This window comes from Lytechinus variegatus, chromosome 9 (genome assembly GCF_018143015.1).
Source record: "Lytechinus variegatus isolate NC3 chromosome 9, Lvar_3.0, whole genome shotgun sequence".
NCBI lineage: Eukaryota > Metazoa > Echinodermata > Echinoidea > Temnopleuroida > Toxopneustidae > Lytechinus > Lytechinus variegatus.
In genome coordinates this window covers 34,089,284-34,108,770 of record NC_054748.1, presented here as the reverse complement: position 1 = coordinate 34,108,770, position 19,487 = coordinate 34,089,284, and the positions used below count along the sequence as shown (strand labels likewise).

The window sequence follows — 19,487 nt, the reverse complement described above, 5'->3', positions numbered from 1 at the left end:
AAAATATGAACTGATAAATGCCCTGCATCTCGTCACCTGCGAGTTCGCGAAGTTTTAACGGAAAGGGAGATTTTCTTCGCGCAGGGGCTTGCGAAGTGAAACTTGTGTTTCCCGTCCCCTATGGCCGGAGAGGAGGGGGGGGGGGGGGGGGGGGGGTGGAGGAGCAGTTTGAAAAAAAAATAGATTGGATGTAATGGGTACAGGTGGGGATCACGTATTTATCGAGGGGAGATTATATAAAAAAAACATTGACCGGGAAGAAAGCCCTCCCCCCAAAAAAAATGGTCATGAAGGGCACATTTTCTATTTAAAAAATGACCAGCTAAATATGAAAGAACAATATCGTGTTGTGTTTTTTATCTAAATTAAGTTTCAGTGACCATCAAATTGCATGATGATTAATTTTTACTAATGTCTAATGTACATAATTTTAGGATATCATAATACATAATTTCCGATGTTCCGAAAAAGTGATATTGGCACGATATGTCACTGGGCAGCCTAGAGATGGGGGGGGGGGCTTGGAGTCTCTTGCCCCACCCCCAAAAGAAATATGACCAAGAAAAAGAAAAGGAAAGAAAAAGAAAATAAAAGAGAGAAGAGTGAAATATATTATTTTCTAAATATTAGGTCAAAATCTATCACATAATTTGATTTTTGTATTAATGTCGAAATTTTTGTTCACAATTTTTTTTTTAAATATGCAAAACACCATAATAATGATAATAATAATGATAATATCTGGATTTATAAAGTGCTTTTTGCTTACGTTAATGAATAACAAGAAATGCTAAAGTTCTCTTTTGATATTGACATTAAAATGCTTTATCACTTCCAAAAGTGAACATTTTATCTTTGATATATGCTCATCATGTATGACTTAAACGCAAATGTTAATCAATGAGTAAAACCCTTATACCAATCGATAAATAGGTTTTGTTTTGACCAAAGATTAAAAAAATATCATTATTCAATAAATAGTTCCTTACTCTGCTTAAAATATTGTTACCATTTTCATTTCAGGAGAAATATTATCTTAATTTGTTTAAAGGGGAATCCAGCCTTGGTCATAAAACTTTGTGTTGGAAAGAAGAAAAATAAATAAAGAATGGTGAAAGTTTAAAAGAAATCGGTTAAGCAATAAGAAGGTTATGGCTGTTTTAAAATTGAGATCCCTAATCATGCTAATACTACGTAGATTTCAAAATGGCAACTGAGTAAGAAAATTATGACAAGGGGAAAGGACAACTTACTCTCTATAGAGGCTTTGTACTTAATTATCATGGATTTGTGGTTTTCTCCTAAGTACCCTTTACCCTGGGGTAGTAATCTAAATATGACCGAGGTAGCATATTGTTTTATGTCCTCATGAAAGAAAATTACAGTTTGACATGTTTGAAGTAAAACTTTTGAAAATAATGACATTTTAGCCATTTTATGTATTGGAGTACATGGAAGAGTAGTCCTTGCCTTACATCACTATGACATCATTATTTGCTGCCAATTTGAAGTCTCAATGGTATAGTGATGACCAATATTTACAACTTTTAAAGAAATTATAACTTTATTACTGTTTGTCCGATATTGTTCAAACTTTCACATATCAGCTTGTCTGACTTATCTTTTCCCTCTAAAAACAAGTTTTTATTTGGGTTGGATTCCCCTTTAACGTTTAGATACTTGGCGAATAGCCACCGAAAACTAAACTAGAAATCTGTGTGGCTGTCTATTATGCCATGAAGGTACAAAAAAGTTAAGTTTCGGTCCCCCTGCCCCCATCCCTTCGATATTTCAGCAAACGAATCGGTCTCCCTTGGACGTGTATTTGAATTGTCTCCTAGTTCTTTCTTTTGGCCGACAGATCAAAAGAATAAAAAATGGCTTCCACTTTTGGTTTTATAACTGTTATAGCAGCATGTCTCCTTGTCACAGGTAAGTTTAAAATAAAAGATTATTATTAAAAATGTATTTTATGGGCGTGGCATTTTTAAATTCATTCCTTGGAACGAGCCTTCCTCATTTCTTTTTTGTAGTACCTTTTAATACTTCAAAAGCGTGGAAGTGTTGATTCATGCCTTGGCTATAGCACAGGTATGGACCGTCGATAATCTTGGTCTGTATTATTTTGTTGGTGAATATAATTATGATTGTGCCCGACCCCCAAATATTGGTCAAAATCAACACAGAGTTTAGTGAATTGTTATGTATTAGTCATTTAGCTGAAGTCAACATGAATTTCATTTTCTGTGTTATTCATTATCAAAGATACTCATACTACGGTATTAACGTCAGTTTAAGCTGTCTGTTCTTTGGAATAAGATCAGATATGAAATAATACACTTTTACATTTTGAGCAATCCTTTTTAAAGAGTGCATAGGCATGTGAAATTCAACCGTTTTATTGAAAATAACTAGCTTTATTGAAATTAATTTCCGAAGAAAATAATTACAACTTTCAATTCATTCTGATGCCAGTATACATACCTCCATTGGATAACTTAGTAACAAAATGGTGGATTTTATGAATTATTTACTAAGTAACCTGTATATTTAAGAAAACAAATAGGAACCAATGATATGAATATATGCATTAATTTTTTTTAAATCTCTTTTTATAAAAAAGCAGTAAAATGTCAGAAACGCCAACTCTGTTATTTTCTATCAAATAAAGCGAAACAACACTTATAAAACTAATTACGTGTTCCCTGGTTAATATATCATTTTTTCTCATATGAAATCCTTTTAAAGTGCATTATGACTCCTTTTGGAGTGAACTGCAAGAAGAAGCACAGTGCAGTTCACTCCAAAAGGAGCCATAATTCCTTCTAAAAGGACTTAAAATTCAATCCAAAGGGATTGTCCCTATATACATTACCCCAAGAGGAGTGCGATTAGGGACTTAGATTGGCTCTTTTGCCTTTAGAGAGTATACATTTGCTCTTATTGATCCTCCGTTAAATTTCTATGAAAATATACAGTAAACCAAACATGAGGCTTGTGACAAGGTTTCCAGGATCGTGCATGCTTTAGAATTTAAGATTAAGATATATTTTAAGCTCAGGCTTATGTTTGGCTTAATGTACATTTTCAGTAAGAGCAAAAGTCGCAGGAGCTAAGGGCATGGCACCAGTATGCACTCTAAACTCCAAGAATTTAAAATAAATACATTTCGGCTGTGTGGCCTACCGAATATTGGATTTATTTTCAATCTTAAGGATTAATTTCAAATCTAAAAAGATTTGAATTTAAATAATTTAGCTTTGTACTCAAATCCACCAATTTTAAATCAAAATCTATATTGCTCGGCTGGTCACCATTCACAGCCAACCTGGATTTATTTTTAATCTTAAAGAATTACTTTTAAATCGCAAAAGATTTTATTTGAAATGATTTAGCTTAATAATTTAATCCACATGATTTAAATCTAAATCTTCATTGTTCTGCTGATAACTATTCCCGGTCAATCTGGATTTATTTTTAATCTTCGAAATATAGAGAGAACAAGCATAAGAAGAAGAAGAACAACAACAACAAGATGATGTCTCGGTCAGTTTATGCACAAATATTTTGTAATCAATTTCTCTGTTTATCTCCCTATAGTAACGGCTTTAAATTGTTACACATGTAACAACTGCGGCAAGAGACAGATGACCCAACGAGAAACTATGAGATGCCAAGCCGGAGTTATGGGCATGTCGATCCCCCAATGCTTCCATGAAGTCACAAACATGGGCAGTAAGTTAAAAATTTTCAATTTCTTTATTTAAAGCAGCCACAAACCAGTAGTCTAATAATGGCGCCACCTATAGTCCTCAACTGATAAAGCCTGGCCAGGTTCCTAACCCATAATGCAGCATTCTGAAGCAAGTAGTCTAGCAATATAGACCCACTTTAATTATATTTTGCTATTTAATTACTAAACATAATCATACGGCAGTGATTGTGTTACAAAGTAGCAAAACAATTTCTCTATAATAACGTCATAGGCTAATTTATTATCCTTATTATTAATAGTTATTTTATCAAAATGTACATTTCAAGACCAGCTATTCATAACACACAGTCAGCGAGAGACCCGCACACAAGCTCTATTGTTTTTCAATTTGTCCCCTTTAATACATTAATTATTATAATACTACTACCAATAATAATGATGATAATAATGATAATAACATTAATGAAAGATGATGATGGCAATGATGAAAATACTAATGTACAACATTAGCGCTTTATACAACGTTTTTAATGGCGACTTACCATTATTACCCGGGAATTCATAGGTCACATACATTACTAATTATTTCTCCATAGACTCATGCATTGAAAATGATGATAAATCACTAAAAATAGACCTAAACGTTAATAATATCAGACCCTTGCCATTAGTAGATCATCAAATATCCTTCATTTCCTGATGATTATGAAGATACGTTTATAAGTGCTTTTCTCAGTGGGGGGGGGGGGGGTGGTCTGAAACCTATCTGAAACTTGGATGGAACAATGGAGCAATAATGGTGATAGGAATTCTTGGGCAACTAATAAAGTCCCCATAACACTAGGATAAAATGATACTACAAGTAATTCATTGGGCTTATCTGAAGCAGTATAGTGGAGCGTTGTGGCACATTGGATTAGTCTCCGGACTTTGAAAAAGAGGGTCGTGGGTTCGAATCCCAACCATGGCGTAATTTCCTTCAGCAAGAAATTTATCCACGTTGTGCTGCACTCGACCCAGGTGAGGTGAATGGGTACCCGGTAGGATTTATTCATTGAACGCTTTAGCGCCTATTAATATGTCGGCTTAGCTACAGCCGGGGTATGATATCAAGTATCAAAGCGCAGTTGAGTATATGCACATAGTAACTGCGCTATATGAATTGACATATTATTAAAGTCCCAATTCATGTTCATGCGATAAAAAGTTCTCAGATGTGCATCATTGATTTAATATGAATTTATTTCTATGTATGACCTCACGGGTCGGGGAATAAACTCCCTGATTATTATGACCTGAACTAATTAGTGATGTGCGGCCTTTAGCACGGATATACTCTGATCAGGCGTCAATGAATCTCTGAGCTGAATATTGAAAATTTGATACGGAGATTTAACTGATGTGTCGTCTAGTTCACGGAATAGGGAGATATATTTTGTGAAGTCGACTAAATAGCTTTTTCATGTCGACATGGAGAGTTACGGTCGCTATGTCTCCAAATCGACTTATAAAGAGTTACATGTCGACATCAGTGAGTTATCTCGCCAATTCAATATATCATTTTTTTTACAATTATGTCGACATTGTGAGATGATATTTAATTCTTTTAAAGGTCGACTTTGCAGGATACCTTATGTCATCATGTCGACACTACAAGGCTATTAAGTCGATAATTATGGTACGAGAAATTATCTAGCCGTCTCATTACAGTTTAAGGCTTAATTGTCAGTAATTTGCTCAGGTATAAAAGAAAAAAACCAAGTGACATCACGTTGATTGAAGGGGAAATTCATCATAGTTTTAGGTGAAAGCGTGAAAAAAAAAAATTGGTGACGATTTGGCGAAAAGGAAAGGATCTTAATTTGCTGGAAATGTTAGCCACAGCAAATCACTGATAGAAGGGTTGGATATGTGGATAGAGGGAGGAGGTAATTAGTCACATTACTTCGTTATTCACAATCATTTATTTCCCAATAGACACGCGTTTTATCGCAGAAAACGAAAATTCAAGTAAATGAGGATAAAATAGGGGGGGCATCTTAACCTTTAAACGGGGTAGTTCAGGCTGAAAAATAATATGGTTTGAAGAACTTTAAACAGATCTAGCAAATCAGACACACACTACAATAAAAATTCATCAAAATTGGACCCAACAAGGAAAATCAAGGACATTTGACATAAGACATTCCAATTTGTACATGATTTCGGTGAAACCGATCTTTATGCACGTCTTCCTTAATGCAATAAGCAAGCTGATAATGTTATATCCCTACTTATTCTATACGAATTCACATTATTTTTTTTTCATCACAGGATAGCAAAATTGAACTGAATACTGATTTAATGTATAAGAAAATTATTGTTGCACTATATTATGTCACTAGGGAGACATTATCATGTATCAAATCATTATTATATTTATGATTTCATGCAATAGCATCAAATTTGGGGCCTGCACTCATCAGCCTACCTATTGCATAATTATTCTGTTTTCAAAAAATATAACTGAACATTACAATTCAGTGTTTTTCATTTTGAATTTTGCTCTTTGTGTTTAGATGCTTTCATTTTCAGGCTGGAACTTCCCTTCAAACATTATTTTAACGAGAATCTTCTATTAAAAACAAACAAACTAGGAATTCTATTGAGCACTGAAATAATCAAATTTGCATATTTTTTCAGAATGAAGTATCTGATTCGTGTATCATTGTACCACCCTCTCGTTGGCTTTTGTTCGATGCAGGCATTCAAAGCAAGAAGACTTTTATTTCAAGAAAAAAGTCAACGGGCTAGAAAACTTGGGATGGGCTGCCGTGCAGGATGGAGCAATTTCCCCAAGGCACGAGAATGCGGAAGTTTCGTAATTCCGAAAACATTTTTGAAAGGGCAACTTATTTTTATAATGGTTTCGTGTCGTGCACATTAGGTACCGTTGTGTAGACATGGGAGTGATGTGAAAGGGAGGGGGGGGGGGGGGGGGGGTTCAGCCGTTCCTTTCAATTATCAATTAGTAATGCCAAGTAAAAGGATTGGAAAACGCATGGCCCGGGAAGCGGGGGTGCAGCTGATGCAGCGGTTGCGAAGCACCCCTGGAAGTTTGGTTAGTCTGCTATGACATCATAGGTCTCTTTTACCAAATAAGCACAAATGCCGGCCAGAGTCACTTTTTACTTTTTGGGAAGGGGTTTGTGGAAAAATTAACATCTATTCGGCAGAAATATTTTTCTTGACCAAAACCAATTTGTTTATTTATTCATTATTTATTTATTCATTATTCATTCATTTGTTCATTTATTTAATCATTTATACATCCATTTTTTATTTATTCATTTATCTATTCAATCAATTATTTGTTCATTTATTATTATCATTTTTTTTGAGAGGGGGGGGGGGCTTGCAAATATTTTCTGTACAAAAAGCACCATCATTCGCCATTGAAACATAAAAAAAATAATTTGCTTGTCAAATTTTGTATTAACAAACCAGCACTCCTCTTTAGAAAATCGTTCCCAGGCCCTGAGGAAAATTAAATTGAAGAAGAAAAAGGGAGAACGAAGAAAAAAGGCATCGATAGTATGAACTCTCAATGGCGTTCCTTGGTCGTCTTGTGCCCCTTACCCCCCCCCCTCCCCTCCTCTCCTCCCTTTCCGCCACCCCACCCACTCTTTAATAGCATACCGAGGCTCTACCTCCAAACACAACCGGGCGTTTATCGCCTAACACAAGATGTGAAATCTATCCTTTGTTTTGATTGGCGGAGTCTAAAGCAAAGGCGTTTGACTATTACCATGGCAACATTCGGATAACAACAATTTATCAGTGCTGACAACTTCAGTTGAATCATGGATGCGTTAAAGGTGTACTCCTGGCTGAAGGAAATATGATTTGAAGAGATAAAGTAAAATGAGACAAACGAAACACTGAAAATCTCACCAAATTCGGTCAAGGAATAACAAGGACTTTTTACAAACCTTTACTTTTCGGTGATCGGATGTCTTCATGAATATGCAATGAGCAAGCTGATGATGTCATACCCCACTTATTCCATTGTATTTTGTTGTTAAGAAGTTTTGTCTATTAGGATTCTGTCTTTGACTAATTATAATTGACTACTGATTTAATCGCTGCAACGTAATTCATTACAAGGGAGACATGGTCATACGCATGTGTGAGAAATATGAAAGAACTATAATTTCATGTAATAACATAAGCAAAGGGAAGATAGGGAAATTACATAGTCTACAACGGCGCACATAACTTTTTAACGATTTTTTTTAAAATACAAAATATTGCTTTTTATTTTCAAGTGGAAACACAAAAAATACCACTACCGAGTTAGCTACAGATGTTGGGCAACGTACTGTCTACACAACTATTGGCTAAACTTTATCCAATTCTGGGTAGTTTTAAACCAATTATAATGTGTGCTTTTGGTGAAGACTGCACAGTATTGCTTGAAAACTGCCAAAGTTGGATTCATCTTTTAATCAATTGTTGTGTGGACAGTATGTTGCCCAACACTTTAAGAGTCTACAAATTTCGAAGATAAAAAGTTTAATCCTGTTATTACTCCTTCTTTCCATATCATTAAATGTATACGTTAAGTAATGTCTACTTGAATATGATAGAATTAGATTTAAATAATTCTTATCATCTTCGATTTTTTCCCACAGCAATAAACCGTGGATGTACAAACCGCACCGATTGCACATTCCGCTCGTCCCAGCGTATGGAACGCCAGTGCGGTCCCGGAGTGCAGCCGCCATGCTTCTCCTGCTGCGAGACAGATAACTGCAACGTGGGAGCAAACAACGGCGTTACCATGCCAACGGTATCCATGGCAACATTCCTTCTCATCCTCGTCCCGTCTATCCTCTCGATGCTCGTCAGCTGGTAGACAGTGCTTTCTGAAATAAAAAGGCGGGACAAGCTGGGGCAATATTCCTGTTGTAAAGTGGACTGCATGGATAAGGGGAGGGGGGCATCATTTTTTATGGACAAAAGTGTGTAAATAATTTTCAATCGTTAGACGATTCCCAATATTATTTTGTAAGTTTACAATGATGCTAATAATAATTACTTTACGATACGATAAATGACTGTAGATTCTTCCGTATCATAGTCGCGGTGCTGGGAAATAAGGCCAGTTTGATATCGATAGTAACTTCCACTGAATACCTGATTTTGATTGGCCAATGTGCAATAATGACGTCACTGTTTTAGTTACTATCGATTGTCAATTTACTATGATTATTACTGTGATTGTTGGTTGTATAAAGTGGGAGTGATCACTTCCATTTTTATTCATCAAGTCTTTCATTTTCATGATATATGGGTAAGGCGAAGAATATCAGACAAGGAAATCATGTAAACCATTCACTTGAAAAATGATAAAATTTATAATATCTTGTATTCTCTTTTTCATTTTAATTTCATATTTCGTGTTCATTTTCAACAAAAGAACATTGCCTCATTATTATCATTATCAACTTTATTTTTATCATTATTATTCATTGTTGTAAACAAAATCAAAATATTTTTATATCTTTTAATTATCGTCATGACCTTTACATATTTTGTTATTTTTATCAATGTTGTCAAAAGCACAAGTATTGCTGTCACTTTCGTTGATAAAATATTTTCAAATTTAGTCTTAAAAAATATATAACCATAATTCTTTTTTTTTTGGGGGGGGTCGGGGATGGATATTAAGACCTATACCAGTATCAACACCAAATATAGAAAAAAAAAATCTTGCCTTATTTGATTGTATATGATGTTTGTGGAAAAAGAAACAATTAAACGAGACTTTTCAGATACATATATTAAGCTTAACTGAAGTGTAGAGTCTTCATTATGGTACATGTAGGAATAGAGTTTATGATAAATGTTTGGGAAAGATGAAGTTTTAGCACAAAAAAGGTCTTTTTGGAAAAAATTGTAATCCCATTATGCTGATTACATTATCGTGTCACTTAATTGGTTTCCGATCCCATTTACTGATCCTTGAAACAGTACATTGGTTGATTGCATTTATAAGGGCCAATTGCATTTTTGGTGCCCCATTTATAACAGGTGTTGCGGAACAGTTTTGAAAGAGAGAGAGAGGGGGGGGGGGGGTAACACATGCATAGAAAATTACAATCAGGGCAGCGTTTCATCAATATTTTGTCCGACAAGTTGTCAGATCTGAAATCTTTCCTAGATTTTCATTGGCTGAAAGCCATTGTTACTACGGTAACTGTCGGTTAAAACAGGATTTGTCGGATGAAACGCCCGACAAGTCCTTTCGTGAAACGCTCCCCACATTTATGTTAAGATGATTTATGTTTATATGTACACGTTATTTGAAAAATGTGAAGCCCCCACTCTCGGTTCCACGGCACCAACAACTAAAAAAAAGGAGATATTGATACTATTTAAAATGGTCCTTGAACTAAATTTAGTTGGACTACAGTTGAATACCAAATAATGAACAGTATATGCCTATAGATACTATACGGTCAGTTAAGTACAGAACTTCATGCGCAATTAAGCGTGCAATAACTAGCGTGCCGGGAGAATTTTGAACGGGGACGTGGTTCTCACCGGGTTCTCAAAGCAGTAATTTTATTTTTTGCCTCTCATTATGCTAAGTGGACCATAATGAATGAAGCTCATTACTTATTCCCTCGTTTCACTATTTTCTGAATGCGTTTGGCACACTCGTTTGCCCTATACACGACACGAGGATAATAAATTTTCTGATCTGACTCCAAGTTCAAATGAAGCATAGCAGCCTACATGGTCTAGAACCTGCCGAATAAGTTAACATGTTTTAACGTGGATTTAATCTCAGATGCGAACACTGTCATTTCGATTTGCAAGGTATGATATTGGATCATATCCATCCAGTGCAGTTTTCAATACTGTTCGACATATACAAGGTATTGTATTCGACATATTCGATGAATTGGTTGACCTCAATCGTTTGCAACTATACAATTGAAGCTTGGAAAATATTAACCCTTTGCTGCGTTTACTATTCATCATGAACATCTTGGGTTTTCCAACGAGGCCGAGCAAGGACCCACGAGGCCGATTTTTCTCATTCTCTTTCTCATGATTTGTTGGTTTGACCTCAACTTATCAAAGTGATCTAGAGCACTGGCCGATCCAGGGGAGGGGTACAGGGGGCACGTGCCCCCTCCCTTTTGAGAAGCAAAATTAAAATTTGTAATGTAAAAATGCTATTAAAACAGAGGTGCGCCCCCTCTTTTGAAATTGAAGACCTTTTTTTTCGTTTTACTTGTCAATTTTTTTTCGCGTACGAAATATCCTTAATTTGTGGTTGAAGACCTGGGATGGTATTCTGAGATCCATTTTATCTCAGATGAAATAAAATATTTTATCTCCGTTAAAATCAGCGAGATAAAATACCTCTCCTCTCTCCTAATCGGTATTCTGAGAACAATTTTATCTTCATTTTATCTCAGTAAGACACACCTACTTTTTAATCAATATCCAATTAGAAACGCGCTTTTATAACTCTCTCGTGTCACTCAACCAATTGAAATCCTTTTCCTCAGGAGGTGTGGCGGAGGAGTGAGATTGCGTCAATTTCTTGACTTCAACAGAGATTTCTTTTTAGGGCACATATCCATATCCATATCCATTTATGCTCTATATTATACTGTGTTTTTTTTTTTACGAAGTAAGAATGCCCTTCTGTAAAATTGTATTTGATTTATATTGTTTTATATTACTTTGTATTATGTTTTGAATGGAAATGAAATAAAAGAATTGAATTGAATTGAATTGAGTAATTCAACCGCGCGCAAAGCATGCCGGACAGGCGTAAGTAAAGATCACATGACTTTGTTGATTAAAATAATTCATTAAAAATAGATCAAATATTTGTATATCAAAAGAAAAACGATAGACATAATGCTATGTTCATACTCTTTCATAATCAAGGCGTTTGGGAAGGCTAGACTGCATTTTTGTATTTCATTTTAATCATTATTACCCACAATGCAGTTCTGGTTTTTCTGGCGATGAACTGGCCGAAATTATGGTTAGTCTTATTTCAGGCCATTTAACTTTTGATTGAGCTGGGCAAGTACCTGATTAACATATCAAATCTTAATGTACTGTTATTTGTGACTAATGTCAGTGAATTAAAGCAAAATCTATCGAGGGATTGATTTTTAATGATTTTTTGATGAGCTATGATATAACACGTGAGTGAATAGGGGTCTGTAATACTCATGTGTGCCCTTAAACAAAAAGGACAAGACTCTCATCTTTTTTCGAAGTCTATATCGCATCTTTTTAAGCATCATTTCAAAGACAATATTAGTGAAATCAACGTCGCGGAGATAAAATATACCCTCTTTTAAGTTTATTCTATTTTTTTCTTCAAAGTAACTTGGGCGCAAGCACATCATCCGCGTTGCAATAATGCAGGTACGCGATGGCTATGTCTACGCAGGCACTGTTCTGTTGCGTATCATCTATAGTTACGCAAGATAAAATTCATACGCAAGATAAAATTGTAAATTTTATCTGAGAGATAAAATATCATCTCAGAATACCAATTTCAGTTTAATAGATAAAATAAAATATTTTAAAGATAAAATGACCTTAGAATACCGCCCTTTTTTTGCTTGTCAAAATTTTCCTCCCAAAAATTGGTCCCCCCTTTGGAAAATCCTGGATCCGCCCCTGATCTCGAGTATATTTCAGTTTGTATTGTAGAATACGCTAATGCTGAACTCTTCACTTGACATATAGACGACCTTCTCGATAAAAGAAATAAGGTATGAATAAATCGGCCTTGTGGACCCTAGTACGGCCCCGTGGTTATTTGTAAAACGTGTTTAAGAGTCTCCTTCCTGGCAAAAAGCCGTCAGCCGTGTAAGTGGAAATAAATGATACATAATACAGTGCGTCCCACAAAAAAAAACGAAACCGAGATTTATCGATGATTTATCATAACTTAATCACAAATACAATAGACAAATGACCTACCATTGTAAAGCTTAGAATCTCCTCTTTCATCTGAAACTACTTAGATTATTTCTCATTCACGCATGAGTGAGCAAAAACAATTTGAAGAGGGGATACCAAAAAAGTCACTTGGCGGGCTGTATCTGGGTTTTAAAAAAAGAAAACCACATTTTTAAAAAGTTCAATTTCTGCTCCTTAATTTGCTACCTCAATTACAGAAAATGGTCAAGAAATAACAAAGTTCTGGTTATTCGAAATGAGGCTTGAATTTCAATAATTTCATTAATGAAGAGGTTTTACAGGCTAGCGGTCAAACTCACTCGACACTCCATTTTGTTGACGATCAGCCATGTATTTAGTCTTTTGTTAACCGTGCAATAGCTTCTGTAGGAAACCGATGAAAACACGTTTATTTAATGAAATTATGGAAATTCAAGCATTTTTTCGAGGGAACATAACTTTTTTACTTCTTGACCATTTTCTGTGATTAAGGTATCAAATAAAAGAGCAGATATTGAGCATTTTAGGCATGTGATTTTCTTTTTGAAATTCAGATACCCCCCGCCAAATGAGTTTTTGGTATTCCATCTTTAAATTGTTTTTGCTCACTCACGCGTGAATGAGGAATAATCTGAGTAATATCAGATGAAAGATGAGATTCTAAGCTTTAAATTGGTAGGTTATTTGTCTATTTTATTAATGATTAAGTTATGATAAATCATCGCTAAATCTCTGTTTCGATTTTTCTGGGACTCACTGTATTATTGGAAATGAGTGTGCATATAATACATCTACTCGTGGACAAACCTGAAGACAGGATTACACATTGAATGCTATTTGAAAGCCGTTACGGGTCAATACGATTAAGGTATGAAAATATTGTCATTTTTTTTCCTTTAAAATTTATTACTAAATAGCTCAATACATTCAGCTCTACGCCTGAATGATTTTGTTAATGGTATACGTGATAAGGAGATGACAAACTCATTAGTTGTCGTTGTCCGGTAGTCATGGTAGTGCGCTGCAAAAACTCCGGTGTTGATTCAACACCAGCCCAGAATCTTTATATGTCCACACCGAGAAGTGTTAAACAACACCAGTTTCGTTTTGGTCTAACACCAGAAAGGTGTTTATACATCACAAATTAGTATTAAAACATCATCGGTTTGATTCCAAACTAGTGTTATTTCAATGCTTCTCTGGTGTGGACATAATAGATTCCGGGCTGGAGTTAAGTCAATACCTGAGTTTTTGCAGTGTGGAAGTTCACCTTAACGAAAGTTTTATTTTGTTGTAAAAATAGCAGAAAAAAAATGCAATTTCATTGCTTTTTTTCAATTTTATGACAATAAGAAGCTGCTTGCATATGACGTCACAAATAAAAAAAGAAGAAATTATTAACTCCCCAAACATTCACCAATATTTCTTATCATTTTTATGTTATTTTACAATAAACTTTTTGTTAGGGTGAACTTCCCCTCTAAAGATCTAAGCGATAGTGTTACTTCAAATTCTGTAAAAACATGCGGTCAAAATGTGCCAAAAATAAGCTTTCATTTTCTTAGTCCCAATATTCTAAATTATTTATTGAAAAAAAGTCTTTAACAAAAGGTTGTTATAGATTGAAGAAAAAGAATAGAAGTACTCCGGGCTGAAAATTATTTGAAAAAATATGGTAAATCAAACAAGTTAATTGTTTTAAATATGACAAATAAGGAAAAACAGAAAAGGAACACGTTATATGGACATGTATCAAGTAAGCTGTTAAACTTCCCCGTTTTCTTATACAAAATTCACTAAATGAATCTTAATAATCAATTCATTTTTCGTATAATGTGCCTAAAATATATATACCTTGCTTTCACAAAAACAAGCTATAAATCATGATGAATCAGAGGTCAATCCTTTGTCTGTGTTTGAACAAAGGTTTGATAATTTTGACATTATGAAACGAATGAAAAAAGGAAGAGAAAAATACGTAGATTGCTTTATCATCTTGCTCATTTCCATAATGGCACGGACATCAAGGGCGGAAATCTCTCTCCAAAGATAGGGGGACCAGGGGCTGTAAAATTTGACAAGCAAAAAAAAAAGAAAGAAAAAAAAGGTTATCAGCAAAAAAGTAAGGTCGTCCAAAATGTTTTATTTTGAATGATGTATTTCTTTCCATCATATAAAGACCAAAAATAGTAGGATGACATTTGATATTGTGTCCCCCTACTATTTTGGGTAGGGGGAACGCGTCCCCCCTGGGATTTTTGCCCATGATGGACATGATGAAATAGTCACCTCGAAGACAACCATGATCTTGGTGAGGCAAACACTAAAAGATCTCATACCTTAAAATTGAATTTTGCAACCAATCATGTTTAAATTGTCCACAAAATGCTTGTTTGATTTTTATCACGTTTTGTTCAATCATATCATTTTCATCTTGGAGAATGCTCCCTTTTAAAGGTACAAAAAAAAAAGTCGGGGGCAGGGAGGTGCTGGGCATAAACGGGCACCACTTACATCGGGTGAGAGGGGCCAACTTATCAGAATGTGAGAATAGTTGTTTCGTATGATTATGATTAAGCAAGTAAAAATATAAAAACAAGGGCACTGTTCGAAGAAAAAATACACTTTCACTGATTAAAAACTGTTCGAGCTAAAGCAGGGGTAATAGTGCACCTCGGAATAGATTATTTCTAGAATGATAATCTATAATGACTATTATTATTGTTATAATATTATCATTGTTATTATTATTATTATTACTATTCTTTTTATTATTATTATTACCATTATTGTTAATTCTCTTATTATTATTCTTCATTCTCTTATTATTATTATTATGCCAATCGTTTTTTTTTTTAAGGGCCCAACTTATCCTTCAACATCAGGAAACAAACGTTTGCGAAATGAAAATTCTCACCGTCTTCGTGGTGTGTTTTCTGTCGTCGTTCATCCTTTTTGTCAGGCGCTTATCCTTCGAAAGAAAATTCCCGGATGCAGTATCGGTAATGTCAAGCTCTGTAGTTTGTCAAGTCGTCTCAATTGCAACTCGGAGTCCAATCTTTAGGATAAATTTTCTAACAGTGTTCAATACAAAATGAAAGTGATTTCTGTAACTTGAAATTTTTCAAGCAAAAAAAAGGGGGGGGGGGGGGGGTGTTCCTACAAAATGTTCATTTTCAGCCATTTATCATATCTACCACATTTCCAGGTGGTGGTGCCTATGAAAAATAACACAGACAGCACCCCAGGAATTTTTTTGGGGTGCTTCAGCACCCCCAGCACCCCTCGTCCAAGAGATATGGTCTCTTCCCGTTCTTGCCATTTAAAGAGCAATTGAGCCAGTAGCATTAATAGCCCCATATCCAGTCCTCAACTTCTCAAATCTGGTCAACATCATTACCCATAATTTAATATTCTGTGAAGGGTATAGTCTTGTAATGTAAGCCCACTTAAATGAAAATACAACAATAATCACAACTCAATGAGTCATATTGCAATAGTTATTAACATGTGCTTTTCCTGTTACAACAATTTTAGTTTCTTTGCAAATAATAAAATTATACGCTAATTCAACCTCTGCATTACTAATAGTTTCCTCAAAGGGTGCATTTTAAGGTAATAAAACCCACATACACACTACAAAAAAACGCTGTTTAAGATTTTATACAACGCTGTTTACTATATGAACCTTATAGTATTTGTTTAACCGTTTAAACAATCATTTAGTGAAGATTAAGTATTGAAAGTTAATTGTTAATTAATAAATTGTTGCTTAAGATTTAAACACTACACTTGTTTAAACTCTTTAAACAATTACTGTACGGTTCATATACTAAACAGCGTTGTATAATTTTTTATTTTTACTGTGTACGGAAGCCTATAAGTGCCAACGAGACGACAAGCGAAGATGACGAGACTGCTTAAATGATGAGAAGACGGGTTGTTTGTACTCGGCAAGACGACTTGTCTGGGGCAACAAGACAAGATGATGAGTCGTTCATACTTGGAAGGTCGTCTTGTTTGGGAACAGATGACAAGACGATGGATGAGTTATTAAACTTGGCAAGTCAACTGAATATTTGAGACAAGAATCCAAGAAGACGAGTTGGTGAAACATGGCAAGTCACTCTTCAAGACAAGATGACGAGTTGTTGGAATTTAGCAAGTCGATTTATTTCGGACAAGAAGACAAGATGATCAGTTGTTGGAATTTAGCAAGTCGATTTATTGGGGACAAAAAGACAATATAACTTGTCATCTTGCCTTCTTGTCCCAAACAAGTCGATCATTATTTTGCCTAGTTTCGCCAACTCGTTATATTGTCTTCTTGCCACATACAAGTCTACTTGTGAAGTTCCAACACATCGTCATCTTGTATTCTTGTCCGAAACAAGTCGAAGTACCATACTGTCACAAACTCGGCATCTTGAGCGTCTTCTTGCATCAAAATGAGCCAACATCATCTCGACACCGTAACTCGTCATCAGGGGCCCGTCTAACAAAGAGTTACGATTGATCCGATCAATCGCAACTATGGACGGCCAGCAACGTCAACATCTATCATGCATGTTTGTTCCAAAATATTTTCTAGCTATCATATATATTCATGCAGTCATTGTTTTCTTGAAAATCCACTGCGCTAGTCTTTGCATACAAAAGATATTGTGCAAATTTTTCGTAGAAAAAAAAATTATGACACTGATGGATTTCCACAGAATTACAATTGATCGGATCAATCGTAACTCTTTGTAAGACGGGGCCCTGGTTCGCACTTATTCGCTTCCGAACGAGGGATAAAATCGGCGTTATCCCCTCTGTGGGACCGCCTCTGGTCGTGATATTCCGAAAGAGAACCACGTGTGGACCATTCAGATCGACATGACATTGTGCGTTTATTCCAGGTTTCACTTGATGGCGGAAAGATGATAGAGACATCGGTTGGTACCTGGTCAGAGAGACAAGTTCTACGACAACAGCTTCTGAGGGACGAGTGTAGCAAAAACCAATCACTGAAACTGAACATGACTAACGTCATACACAATAACAGAAAACTGCTTAGGTTTTATATTGTTGACGATAAGTACCGGATATTATATGGCTTCATCTGTAAAGTGGGCTCCAGTCACTGGAAGAGCGTTTTCCTCGTTCTGAAGGGAACGTTTAAAACTGTCGAGGAAATACCCTTATGGAGAGCCCATGATCCGAGCTTGAAGAAGCTGAGCCAGTACCCGCCCGAGGAGATCGAATACCGTCTGCGGAATTACACCACGTTCGTGTTCATGCGCGATCCCCTTGCGCGCGTCCTATCCGCGTACAGGAACAAACTCGAAGAGCATAACGTGCCATATCAAAAGGCCTTCGGACGAAGAATTATCGAACGCTACAGGGACAACCCTTCCAAGTTGGAACTTGAAACTGGGGTGGGTGTGACGTTCGCGGAATTCGTTCGATTTATTACAGATAAAGATGCAAAGAACAACATGGAAAGACATTGGAAGCCCGTGTATCAAATGGTTCTCCCGTGTAACATGCATTTTGACTACATCGGGAAGTTGGAAACTGGGAAAGAAGACTCGGAGTACATCTTACGATACCTGAGGGTCGATCACCTTGTTCGCTTCAAAGAACCTTACAGGAACACAAGCAATACCGAAGAAATATTCACCAAGTATTATAAAACGATTTCCAAAGAATATCTGCATAGATTGTACGAGATTTACGCTCCCGATTTCAAACTCTTTGGTTACTCCATGGATGAAGATTTAACACGGCGGAAGAATTATCTTCTGAATTGAAGGCATCGTTTGTCAAGGAACATCGATATTCAATAATTCAGTGATTGAATTAAAATATATTCAAAAAGATAACTGTATGTGTAATTGTTTATTTCATCGAGAATATTTTGCAAGCTATAAAATTGAAATTCATCTTCTATTCTTCTCCCCTTGCGCCTCACCCTTCTGTGTGTGTCGCAGACTAAGAGTGCGCATGTGTGTAAGTGGAAGTGGGTGTGTGGAAGGAATGTGTTCGTGTGTATGTGTTTTTTTTTTTTTGGGGGGGGGGCCAACATGCACTTTGACCCATTTCTTTTAAGGGTGGCCACTGCCGACCTTCTGCCTCAGCCCTCTACGTGTACGCCCCATAACTTATTGCTTTACTACGGTATTGGCCTTTTCACATAATCATATTTATCAGAAAGATGTATACAGCTCTGTTGAGCACTGCATGTGGGCTTAATAATCTAGTTAAGCTAACCGCGCGCGAAGTGCTTTACGGAATATAGATAAGTTATGCTTTACGTTTTCTTTCCAATCCCCGTCGACTGCCAAACTGGCCATCGTAGGTGGACTCGTATTTTTCAGTTTTATGTATACTCAAATAAATGACGCGTGTTGTAAATTTGATTTATAGTATTTTGAACGATATATGATCTGAATTCGGAATATTCAAGAAAGTTCAAACGCAACATAAAGAATTTACAGTCGTACTCGTACAGAAATCAACATCTATGACCTCACTTCCCAGGGGGAATTTAATCTCCAGATTTTGAACAGTGGTGGGTTCGAATCCCATCCATGACATAATTTCCTTCTGCAAACAATGCTGTTCTCAACTCAGAGGAGATTAATATGTAGCTAACATAAATTTATTCCTTTCACTGCTTGTACCTGAACTCTTGCCGGAAGCAAAATATTTTTTCCACCGTTCTGGAACAAAATATGAATGTTCATGACTTACGCCTTCGGAATAAGGTAACGCATGCGCATGGACGGATATCATT

At 35.8% G+C, this 19,487-nt stretch overlaps 2 protein-coding genes across 2 annotated transcripts; both read left to right on the top strand.

The window, feature by feature from the left end:
- The first annotated feature begins 1,831 nt into the window (after positions 1-1,831).
- LOC121421451 lies at positions 1,832-9,127 on the top strand. The gene is made up of 3 exons (XM_041616145.1): positions 1,832-1,932; positions 3,601-3,735; positions 8,389-9,127. Exons 1-3 carry the CDS (start codon positions 1,878-1,880, stop codon positions 8,610-8,612), a joined length of 414 nt encoding a protein of 137 aa, XP_041472079.1. The 5' UTR covers positions 1,832-1,877; the 3' UTR covers positions 8,613-9,127.
- An 8,486-nt stretch (positions 9,128-17,613) lies between these two features.
- Positions 17,614-18,535, top strand: LOC121421013 (carbohydrate sulfotransferase 11-like). Its single transcript, XM_041615597.1, has one exon. The coding sequence runs from the start codon at positions 17,629-17,631 to the stop codon at positions 18,499-18,501; it is 873 nt and encodes a 290-aa protein (XP_041471531.1). The 5' UTR covers positions 17,614-17,628; the 3' UTR covers positions 18,502-18,535.
- The last annotated feature ends 952 nt before the right edge of the window (positions 18,536-19,487 follow it).

Bases quoted from the DNA above. Each gene is read 5' to 3' on its own strand.
- LOC121421451 (XM_041616145.1), top strand. From the start codon at position 1,878: ATGGCTTCCACTTTTGGTTTTATAACTGTTATAGCAGCATGTCTCCTT. The intron at 1,933-3,600 runs GTAAGTTTAAAA...ATCTCCCTATAG, and splicing joins AGCATGTCTCCTTGTCACAG to TAACGGCTTTAAATTGTTAC. The intron at 3,736-8,388 runs GTAAGTTAAAAA...TTTTTCCCACAG, and splicing joins TGAAGTCACAAACATGGGCA to CAATAAACCGTGGATGTACA.
- LOC121421013 (XM_041615597.1), top strand. From the start codon at position 17,629: ATGATAGAGACATCGGTTGGTACCTGGTCAGAGAGACAAGTTCTACGA.